This window comes from Thunnus albacares, chromosome 15, assembly GCF_914725855.1.
Source record: "Thunnus albacares chromosome 15, fThuAlb1.1, whole genome shotgun sequence".
NCBI lineage: Eukaryota > Metazoa > Chordata > Actinopteri > Scombriformes > Scombridae > Thunnus > Thunnus albacares.
The window spans coordinates 11,123,332-11,135,517 of NC_058120.1; the positions used below are offsets into that span (position 1 = coordinate 11,123,332).

At 41.9% G+C, this 12,186-nt stretch overlaps 1 protein-coding gene across 9 annotated transcripts in view; it reads left to right on the forward strand.

Moving 5' to 3' along the window:
* The first annotated feature begins 2,382 nt into the window (after nucleotides 1–2,382).
* LOC122997797 (palmitoyltransferase ZDHHC14-like) overlaps nucleotides 2,383–12,186 on the forward strand; it is a 48,376-nt gene continuing 38,572 nt past the window's right edge. Inside the window, exons 1-2 of one of the 9 annotated variants that reach the window (XM_044374037.1) lie at nucleotides 2,383–2,670; nucleotides 3,668–3,962. In XM_044374037.1, coding sequence (XP_044229972.1) covers nucleotides 2,544–2,670; nucleotides 3,668–3,962 — 422 coding nt within the window. In that variant the 5' untranslated portion in view covers nucleotides 2,383–2,543. Of the gene's footprint in view, nucleotides 3,036–3,057; nucleotides 3,188–3,207; nucleotides 3,229–3,667; nucleotides 3,963–12,186 lie in introns of those variants that run through there. The other 8 variants (XM_044374030.1, XM_044374029.1, XM_044374032.1 and 5 more) reach the window with 8 other exon arrangements.

Here is a 12,186-nt window from a genome sequence, read left to right on the forward strand (position 1 = left end):
TAAGTGTAACGTGCTGCTTGATAGCTTCACATAACCGGCAGTGGCAGCCAGTTGTGAAGGCGTCTCAGTCAGCTGGCAGATGCATGCCACAAGTTTTGGGTGGGACGACTTACAGTTCATGACCACTTCCTGAGTAATACTATGTCAGCCAATTTTGCAAATGAAGAAATGTAGTTTGTATGTGTGTGTCAGCGGGCTGATAATGTTTCATTTCTACTAAAGTGAAATCAATTTGCTATGATTGCTGATTTTTTTTCCATCCAACTATCAAACAACAAATGCATTGGCAGCACATAAAAGTACAGTGAGAATAAGTGTTGTCCTCTCTGCATGGTGTTTGAGTCTGAACAATGGAGTCCTCTCACATTACATGAAATGCAGCCAGACTTGTGGTTCTTTTCAGAGAAAGTGGATAATTGTATGGCTGTGGGAGTGAATGAGCTAAACCGCTTGGGTGACTTCAGAGTGAGATGAGGAGGTGTATGTATTTGTGTGTGAGTGTGTGTGAGTGTGTTTGTGCATGTGTAGGTGTTAAGAGGAGGACAGATGACAGAGGAATGGTAGGCTCATGATGCAATTATTTGTATTAATGCAGGCTGAACAGGAAATTGCATCATAACTGTATGTTGTGTGGGAGCGAGGCACGAGCCATGTGGTAACATCACTGCATGTCTGTTTTCAGGAGAAACAACGTTAATATGACTAATAGTGTCTCCATTTACTGGATGATTTACTGTCAATGATGTTCGTTATGTCAGCCTTCAGACATTATATCATCTTCCTGAATCAAGTTGATTCATTTAATAATTGTCCTTCCTGTCACTGATTTTTACTTAGTGTAAAAAAATTATCCATCTTTCATTTTTCTGGGGACCCCTGCGGATCAAGGGATCAGGACATGTCCAGACTAGTTTTTTAGAAGGGCCCAAATCATGGATGTTTGATAAGAACTGGATACCCAACTTTAAGGACTTGGCTCTGGGAAAGTTAAAGTTGAAGTGCAGGACTTTTGTCTCCCCCTTCTGGCAGTGGGAGTAATTACAAAACACTATCAACACAGGCTTACGTCATAGGCCGTAGCCTGCTCAGTCGCTAGTGTTGCGGCTGTAAATAAATAGTATTTACAGTATAAATAAATAGCTTTGGGTAAATAGGTTTGAGCATCACACAACAACAATTTGGTCCGATAACATGTGGAAAGCCTAGAAGAGCCGCATGATTAAATTATTTTTTCCCCATTCAAGTTAGCAGAGAGCTAACCGCAAGTTTGCCGGTGGAAGTCTCTAGTGCACATGCTCTACCCATAAAGCATGCACATTCATCCGGGCCGGATTGGGAATGTCAAACCTGACACCAGATCAAAAACTTAAGTTAAAATTATACCTTTTGCAAATGTGAGGGTCCACTGGGGTCCGCGTGACGCAAATCTCGTCATCAGTGGGTGTATGTGTAGGCTCTGTGCGGACATCCGCATACGTCCAATTTGTTGCGCCAAACTTGCCCACGCCGGTCCATGTGGTCACAATGCTATCTTCCTGTAGACGCCGATCTATTGCATGTGGAACATGTCCCCCAAGCGGACAAGGTAGTGTAAACAGAGCTGTCCATGTATGTGTCCACTCCGGAGTATCTGTGGCTTTAATCAGCATTGTGTGAACTCATTTGGCAAGGGCTTGAATTTAATGGGCGTTCATTTATATGTAAAAGTTCCAAACTGCAGGTTTATATGAGCCCAAATATTCACGTCATAAATCTGTCAGTTTTCTAATCCCCTTCTAAGTACTCTCCTTGAGATGTGATGCACTTGTCCCAGGTGCTTCTAACATTCCTGGAAACATTTCCTGTAGTCATCATCTGTCACGGTGTCCAGACCTTCCTGCGGTTCTTCCTGGATTTCTTCCACAATGGTGAATCCTCCCCCTTTCTGTCCCAATTTTAGTTTCTGATAACTACACCCCACCCATGCTGTGGGTCCTGTCAACAGTTTTACAGACATCTTGCTTATTTTAGCAGTGTATGAGGAAAAAAGCACTTGGGCTGAGGGATATTTCTGTCGTAGTACCCCTACAACAATTAATGAATTGCTCTGTAATTACAGCCATGGCCCAGATGGGACTTACGGTCATACTGATGTATTATATGGGGTTGTCTTGGTGGCCTCAGGATTTAAAACACTGACCATGTAATTCTAACATCCCTAGTTTGAGTCTGGCCAGGGACTTTTCTGCATTTGATTTCCCGTCTCTCTCCTTATCTCCATTAACCTTGCTCCACTATCTATTAACGGTGTGAAATACCTCTAAAACCCTTGTGGAGGGAGGGTGGGGTGTATATTTTATTCCCCTTGTCACCTTACACCCATCGTTGGACACGCCCCTGCTACAAGGACCCCATTTTATGGACGCCTGGAGGTCCCCGGACTACGGTTTGGGAACCCCTTCAGCAGCAGCAGCAGCCCGTCCTCCCTTCACGCTCCCCCTCAGGAGTGAGCTCAGCCTCGGTTGGAGGGGGAGGAGCAGGCTGCGAGGCTCCGCTCTGCTCCCATGTTGATGTTTGTTGTTTGCGAGGGTGGCAGCACTGTGTGTGGTGAGGGGACATCATGTGAACGGAGGGCTGTCGACGCTTCTTGGGGAATGTCGCAACTTTTTTTCCGGAATACGTGTCTGAATGGTGAAGATTTCTGATGACTAGTCGCCGATTGTTGTTGTGAAACACTTGGACATATGGCTGTAGGGTCCTGCTCGGTGCGTATTGTACGACGGCCAGTCATGATGCTGGAGCTCGTCTGAGAGCACCCTGCTGTGTGGTCTTTCTCTGGGTTTGCCCCCCCCCCCCCCCCCCTTTTTTTTTAGACGAACTTCTTCCTCGGCGACGAGCTGCAAATTTCAAACTCATTTTTTTTTTACCCTTTAAACTTCTCCAAAAAAATGGTGTTCTTCCCTTTGTCCTCGGCTCGCAACAAACCTGGATAACGAAAAGGAGTAGCTACGACGTGACAACACCCCGACACGACAACCAGCGTTTACTTTCCTTCGGTAATGTTAAAGGCAGCGCTTCAACTGTCGCTTCAGCCGGCGGAGCAGACACACACAACACCGGGATGTGAAGCTATGGTGTCTGTAATGTTATGCGGTTGACAGCACACTCAAACCTTCGTCTTAACTCCTCTTGTGTGGGAGAGTTTAAAGTAAAATAGCCAAGTCAAAACGTGTTAGTTATGTAGGTGATGTGAGTAGTAAGCAAGCTAGCTCTTAATTGCATAAGTTGGTCAACATGCTAACATTAAGTCATTTTTTTTATCAACTTGCTAGCCGTGTTAGCCTTAGCAGCACTTTAGCCAGGTTGCCTGCTAACAAAGGCGCTATTAATGTTAAGCTATGGTATAAGTGAGCTGCTAGTGAAGTTATTTGCCAAGTTAGCTAACGTTAGGTTAGCTAAACTTCCTGTATGGTTTTATATGTTGCTTTACCAAACTCACTTGAGGGTCTTTAGAATAGCTATACAAATGTAGTGTGCGCGTTTACTAGATATTATTAATAACAGGAAGTGTGTCTGAGCACTTTTCACAAACTTTTTTTCCACCTACAGTCGCCCCAAGCATTGGTCTGAAAACTTGTGAATCCTGGAAGCCTGTCTGCTCAACTGAACTGGTTTCTTCTCTTCGCAGAGGCACGTCTGCCCGGGGATTTATTCAGCTGTGGGGATTTTAATCAGCAATTGATGCATCTCGGCGTGTCTGAGTCCATGAGAGAGTGCGAGTATAGCCAAATAAGCACTCGCAGCTCCACACCAATGGAGACCCCTTATAAGAAAAGGACCCCAAAGAAGAGGAAGTGGGAGTCCTTCCCAGGTCGGAATAAATTTTACTGCGATGGGAGGATTATGATGGCCAAGCAGACGGGGGTTTTCTACCTCACCCTTGTCCTCATACTAGTGACATGTGGACTTTTCTTCACCTTTGAGTAAGTATTGTTGGAAGTATGTTCAGTCTCTTTGTGCTTCAATCTGCTATTTACTTGTGCACATTGACATTGTAGATTAGGGATTTCATGGGCTCAGCTGTCAGAGGAAAAAGTTTAGATATAGGTCAGTTATGTCACCAGCATCATTCTGGAGTGGGTGTATTTCCTACGATCTCCCCAGGGCTCAGGGAGATGTCAGGACAAACTGGTTGGGGATTAGGCAGAGCTGTCTCTGATTTTTGGAAGTGTTGGAAATACATATATATGTTTAGTAGAAACAGTGTGTTTTGCAGGGTCTGTTGCTGATGGGAACTGCTCAGTGGTTGCTTTGAATTGGTGTGGGTTTCCTGTTTCATTTCATGTATGGCTTACACATGCCCTTGCATGATGTACACAGTTTACTTCAGTGTTCTTGAGCAAGGTACTGTATGCGGAACACTATGGTAATTTACCTTACACTTTGTTTATAATTTGGTCTCAAATAAGTAAGCAAAATAAGAAAACCAGTTCTCCAATGAAAGGTCAGTTTTGGCATGTTTGACAAGTTGCCCATGACTTATGGAGTAGACTATATAGTGTCTGTCCACTTACTGTATGTGTGCCACTTGCACTCCCTTAATCACAGTCCCATTATCCCCCCAGGAGCATTCTGTCTTCTTCCTACTGGCAGAACAACCTGTAATCATCAGACAGCATGTAGTTCTCGATACTGTCTCATCCAGCTCTTCACCTCATCCTGGATGTCCTGTGTGTCCACTGTGACTGAAGTACATGATACAGCGTGTAGACACAGTCACTGACCTGAGCACTGTCAGGGCACGAGTGTACCACAAGAGATAGTACATTGTCTTTCTCCTCATTAGTCCTGCGTAATCACTCTGTCATCTGTCATCTCAGAAACCCCATCTATACCAGATAAGAATCCTGCTCCATCATGAGATTTGTTGCTCAATCGCACAGTCTTTATCAGGGTAAAGTGCTTTATAGCCAGAGACCGCTAACAGGCCGCTGTTCGGTATCTACACTATAAATGTGGTCTTTGCTCCACGGTTTGGCAAGTAAATCAAAATCATATCAAATATGCTTTATTAGGTAGTGCTTAAAACAATGAGCTGATTAAGCGATTAGGCAATTAACGTAGTAATAATCCTCAGAAATTTTGATAACCGACTAATTTAAGTCATTTATGAAACAAGAAAGCCAAACATTCCCTAGTTCCAACTTCTCCGATGGGAGGATTTGCTGCTTTTCTCTGTTTTATATCGTTGTAAATTAAATATGCTTGGATTTGTTCTGTTGGTCTGACAAAACAAGACATTTAAAGATGTCACCTTTAGCTGTGGGAAAATGTGATGACCATTTCACACTGTTTTCTGTCATTTTTTAGACTTAATAATTAATCAATTAATTGCAAAATCGTGAGATTAATTGATAAAGAAAATAATTGTTAGTTACAGTCACGTTTTATTTCTTGTGTGTCCTGTTCCAAACCATTGCCAGTTGGCTTCCCTGTGTCTGAAATCCATCACAGGTGCATCACCACATGTTTCACATCTATCAACAGTGACCTCTGGACCACTTAATCTTTCAATACATTGTCACCACAGCAGAGAAACTGACATAACCCATGACCAAAGGCCAGACCGCTAGAGAGAGGACCCCACAGACTACAACGTCCAACCCTATTTACCATGGAACAGTTGATAATAATACTGAGATGGAAGTTGAACATACTGCAGTGTCCATTTGAACCTGGATGTTCCCCAGCACCCACATGGAGGATGCCAGATGCTTCCTGATGATACCTCTCCCCCCACTCAGATAACTTCATTTCCTACACTGGTCTGTCAGTTGAGCTGGGCCCAGTATAGCGTCCTCTGTTTGTTGTGACTACAGGGGACATTTTTCAGGAACACCATGAAACCACAAAGCCACTTTTCAGCTTTGCACTGTCCTCCCTGCTCAACTGTCCATGGCCCCAGGCTGGCTGAGTCCTCCTGACTTTCCTTTCTCTCTATTTTCCCCCCACCCTACACCCATCAGCTGAGAGGAGACATTTATTGGACAGGGCGATAGTCAGCAGACCTGCACATTGGCTTCTGTTGTCATTAACTGTAATGTGTTTCGATTAGATGTGTTTTTCTAACCCTACTCGCCAGTTGTCAGCATAGTGGAGAACAACTGCTCATTCAGTCCGTGAGAGCTTCTTCTGTATTTTGAATTGCGTGTGTATCCTGTTACGGTATTTTAAATTAGGCTGTGGTATGATGACACCTGGTCCATATCTGTTGCAAGATGATGGCGCTTCAGGCCGATGTTCTGATTTGTGCGGTCCAGACAGAGTCAACAGATGGCGAGTGTTTAGAGATGCAGAGATGCACAGAACGTTTACCAGAGCTCTTTCTACATCTCCGTATTTCTTTTTGCTTGGTTTTTTTTTTTTTTTTTTTTCTTTGTCTGAGGGGTGCTCAGCCATGCACAATAAACCCTGTTAGTGACCGGCAGACTTTGGTCTGTTTATTATTCCATTGCTGGCTCCCCCCAGACGCCCATGTGTGCTGTTGTTGCACATGTTGCCTACTCTCCCTTATGCCTCGTAAAAGTTCACTCAGGCAGATGTTTGAAGTGGAGTTCTGTTATGCTGTTTTATTTGATGAGAAAATTGATCTCAAGAACCACAGTGGATTGTGTTGGGCAGAGAGAAGGCCAGACACTTTCTCTTTAGTAGTATTTGAGATGGACAAATCCATGAAGTGCCATGCACTAACCATCAGTGTTGATGACTGAAGGAACTTTTGTCATTAAAAAAAAAACATAGATTAAAGGGAAGCCGCATGGATCTGCAGTCAGCATCTGCAGGAATCTAATCATGTCAACAAACCAACACATGGTGCCGACTAGCTCCACTCGAGATGTTAACGATAAAATGATCAATTAAGCCAGGAATTTGATCACTCAAAGACTATCTTCACTTACATGCACAAAGCTGATACAGCAGTATTTGTGCCTCCCTGTGAGATTGGTTCCATCCATGAAGGTGTTGTAGATGGCTGGATTTACGTCTAATTTCCATATATTTGGGTTAACTGCACCCTGTGTACTGTGAGCAGCTGTGATAAGAGCATGCTGCAAGTTATTTTCCATACAACAGGAACTGCACAGTAAAGGTTGTTGTGTACATTGATGACACGTTGGAGGTCTGAGTTCACTCTGAAGTAAGTGCGTGTCGCTTGCAGCTCTTTTTTTTCACAATTCTTCCTTTAGCATTTCTCCCCTGTACAATTCTTCGCAAAACTGAACTGCTACCTTATCATCAAGGAGTTACAGTGACACTTACAATTCACTTGTTACCATATAAATATGCTTATTTTCTTGAATGAATGCCACTAAAATTAAACTGTTGTCAGGAGATTGGGACAGCGTGTCCACTTGATATCAGAATATGTAGGCTACAGCTCATTTCATGGATACAAGAAGGGGTTAAGCTTTGATTTAAGTGTCCTGCACGTTTCGTTTCATCTAATTTATGCTCTCCATTAAGTCCTGTAACTATTTTATTTATGGTGTTTGTTGGGAGCAGTACACCGCCTGGGAGTGTGTGCTGCCTGACAGGTGTAATTCAGGGCAAAAAAATTCCCTGTTGTCTGTACAGAAAGAGTACAGCAAGAATGCTCAGGGACCCGACACATTTACCTACCAAAACAAAAGTTTCTGCTTTAAAACATATTTCCTGCTTGCTGGTATTTTTAAAAATGTTTTCAGAAAAGCCACAGTCTGCTATGTTTTGACATTGACTAAAAGATCAGCAGTTTTTGAAAGCGTGATTAAGCTTTTCTGTGAAATATGGGAGACAAGGTAAAGGTTAGCTATGAGAAAATAATAGTTTGATAGTCATAGTTTTATTTATGTATTTTGTTTGCACCTAAAAATACACACAAGAGAAACACAACACACAAAGAAAAACTGAAAAACATAGCCGAGAATGGACAGAAAATTGTTTTTTGGAATTTAAAGTTGAGGGCAAAAAATCTGTTTCCACTGTCAAATTTATAATTCTAACAAAACATTAAAAAATTACATTACATGTAACTCCGTATAGAGAGATTTAAACACAAGCAAGGCAAATAATCACAAACTTCTGTCCAGGCCTGATGTGAAACATCCTCAAGTAATTTCCATAGTCTCCCCAGTGTTTCCCCTAGGCTGACTGCTTTGGGGTGGCGGAAGCGGCGGTGGTATGCTCCTAAACATTTCTCTATTTGGGAGTGACTGAGATTGTCACTAAAATAAGAATAGCTGGTCCACCTTAAAGGTCAGCCCACCTTAAGTGAGCCATTGTCGCTAATGTTTTTTCAGGCGTTGTGGTGCACCGCCGCAGGCTTGACCAGAGGTGTGTGGGGGTTTGGGCGTGTTTGTGCTTTAGAACGCAACTGCCGTGAAACAATCAGAAAATAACGTATTGATCTAATTCACTGGCTTTCTCGCCACCACTGCTCCCTCTCTTCATTCACTCTCTAGCTCGCACGGCCACAGCTGATCTCTCTCTATCTCGTCTTTTTTTATAATGAGTTGGGAAGCCGACAGCGAAGCCTAACTTTACTTTTAACGTTATCAAACGAAGAGAAATGTTCTCCCCTCCTCCTAGTAACGTCTTTCTCCTCCCTCGTGGCAGGATTTTACAGCTCTGATCAGTCTGATCGCCGGGCTGTGATTGGTCAGCACAGTGTGACGTCGGGTTGCGTTTCTCCAAAAGTTGACCCTGGATCAACTTTCCCACCACAAGCTGCTCCAGCACCGCTGTGGCCAAAACCCCTGAAGCCTAAACGCACTACGCCCATTCAAATGAATGGGAGGACTGGTGTTTTTGCCGCACCGCCTGATTTGGTCTGAATATGGCCTAAGTTGACATAATCTTGTTTATTCACTGGTTTGATAAAGTGGCCTGTAAAAGGACAAGTAGGTCGAGGTCAAGTTCCTTGAGTGGTCTTTGGTCATCTCTTCCTGTGAATAGAAAGAAAACCATAAAACCCCTTTTATGAATAACCCAGGCATTGTAAGCATACTTCAGTCAGACAATACAATAGCTCTCAAGTCCCCTAAGCAACCATGTCATCTTTTGGCTGCGCTGGTGGTGCAAATTTAATGCAGTGAAATCAGTGCAATGGTGACCTTTTCTGTCTAGTACTGTTTCTTCTGCACAGTATTCCAGAGGGAAAATAAATATGTTTGCTGCATGCTTGGGCAAAATAATAAGACAGCTTTTGGAGTGTCATAAGGCAAGCAATTGCGAAAGAGTCTTTGTCCACATGATTTGAACAGTCACACCCATGGTAGACGTGGTTTCCCAAGACAAGAAAAGCATTCCTCTTAAACCAAGCTATCAAATAAAAAAACTGGAGTGCAGTGTGGTTCCTGGTATAGTTCCACTGACATATAATGCTTTTATTTTACTACAATATGTGGTTTTTATTTCAGGGCAGGTAAAGAAAGACAATGTACATCTTGTACTTTTTATCCATGTATGAATATCAGCCAACCAGATCTAGGTCATTTTAAAAGTGAATATGTTTTGGATGTGACTCTTAATTCCTCGCAGGACATTCTGTCACAGACTTTACTGTTGCTGTCTGTTTTGCTGTGGACACAAAAGGCAGATCTGTCACGTTGGCTCATTGAAACCAGGAATCATGTCCAGCTGTTTGCTTTTGTGTAGTGTGATTCCTCCCCCTGACTAGCTCCAAGCCTTCAATCGACCCTGCACCTTCTGTTTGTCACACAGCTTTCCTGTGCTAGCACATCCACTCCCTGAGCCAGGGGTAATTGAGTGCATTGCAAACGTTGGAAGGTTATGCTAACTGTTGTGGAGAGTTCTCAAATGCATACATAATCACGACGGTCCTCTGAAACTGCGCTGTGCTCTACTGACATCAGTCTGAAAGATGGCAAATCATGATTCCATGAAGTGGTCTGGGCAAAAATGTAACCATTTGCAAAAGCATGTCATGTTCACTTGTTTTATTGACAAATGATTTGGCCTACAGCTAAGAGGAGGTTCATGTTCTGCCCTTGCTTGCCATCAAAAGCAATCAAAATGTAATAAAAGGCAAAGCTGACAAGGCCTTGTATCCACGGTGCTTAGATGAGTAATGAGACTTTAAATGAAAGACCACAAAGTGCTTCATATACATTTTTAGCATAGTTTTAAACATTTTTAAATGGATGCACATCTTTTGTTCAGCATCACTTTTGAGTAAAACCTCCTGAATAAATTATATCTCTTATCAAGCTCCAGGTACTGAGGAGAATTGCATGCCAAGATACCGTGTGTCAGAGGATCGATGATCTGTGGTTGGCAGAACTTTTTGTAGATCATAGGATATTGATTGCATTCAAAGCTGCAGTATAATGGCTGAAGGAAAAAAAATAAACGGGTGTGATTTATCTTAGGTGACACGGAAAGGACACTCAGTGAACAGGGCTGAGCGAGTGTCAGGTGGTTGCATCAAGCGGAGATGAAAGTCACCAAGCTTACCTCCCAGCTGAGTTTTGAAAAACTGGTTGGCATCATAAAAGGATTTAGTGGGAAATGTGATAACGGTAATCTGGATAGGATTATTGTTGAGATTAGCGTACCCTTTGGGAGGCAAATGAGTAGGAAAACCTCCAGAGACCCTATTCAGGTAGAAAGATTACCTTTTGATATTCTGTGGAAATAATGAATATATCCCACTGTTGCACTGAGGACGTGCTGAAAAAAGACCAAAAATACCAGAATTTATCAGTGTGACAGTACTAGCAGAATTTATTTTCAGTTATTTCTATCATGATATTATCTTGCATAGAAGTTACATTTATTTATTTACATTTATACCTGAAATGTTTACAAGTTGAAATAATTGAATTATATGTTTTGTTCTTATTGCCGTACTATTTGCTGCAAGTATATGAACTGATAGGAAAGTTGTGAAAAAATGTAATTTGGGACACAGTTGTGTAATACAAATGTCCATTCATTTCTGCCACAGCTCTCTTGATCACAAAGAGATTGAATGGATGCTCATACAGACTAGTTTTATTAAATTGTTCTAATACTAAACATTTATTGACCTTTACAGTACTTTCTCCTATTTCCTGTTCAAGAAGTGCAATGCCTCCTGCTCTGAGTGAAGCTTATTGTTTAAAGTTGGCTGAAAGATAAGCTACCTGATTCTGAACCAACATCTCCAAACTGTCTTGGTGACCTTTTATCTTTCGGTTTAGTAAAATTGCAAAGTTCCAAGGGCTGTGTTTGTTTGGCTTTCTTCAGCAAAGAGAGTAAAGTTCATATGTGTTGTTTTTTTGGATTGTGCATGGGTTAACTTGGTCTTTCCTCTTAATGCTGTTTGATATTAAGTTGGATTACTTTTTTCTAGTTTTTCATTTGATGTATTGGTTTAATTTGAAAAAACTTGAGTTTATATAGATTTTGTCAAAGGTGAGCTGCATCCCACATAACAACAGTAAATAGATAAATATAAATAGATAAATAAAAAGCAATCCCCAACTCCAGAGTCGTCTTCATATGGTGCACAGCAGCAACATATGTGCTAAATAGCTTGATAATGTGCCAGTGTATGTCGCTCTGAAGCCATTAATTAAAGCATTATACACACAGAACTTGGCTGTCACATTTGAGGAAACACTGCTGATGCACAGTAATGGCTGACGGAGAGAATAGTATGTCACTACCCCAAGTGGGAGCTTCTAATACTAGTTCCTTTTTTCACTCAGAGGAATCTGGAGGAACCCAGGATACTAAAAAGTTGAGGATCTCTAAAAGTTAAAGTAAAAACTTCTTGAAAAGGAATGAGGGAAAAGCTTCAGATTGCACAAGACTGAAATGTGGAATATAAATGTTTCTCTTTAAAGCTGAACTGAAAGGCCAGACAACCTGATGATCTGTTGCAACTATTCAAGCAGCTACTGCAAAGGCCAATTTAATGATGCTTGAAATCACTTGTTCTTTCTCTAAATAGAGATATTCCTTCTATTTAGCTAAATTTTCTTTTTGGACGAAATGATATGCTTGTACAAATAAGTAAGAAAGTATATTGTTTACATTTTGTCACAGAAATCTAAAAGGAAAACTATTATAAAAATTAAGAAACTGTGTACATTGTGATCCCCTTGCTGTGCTCTGCAAAGACAGGGGATGCTTGCTGTTTAAACAAGTAAAGTCAAGGTA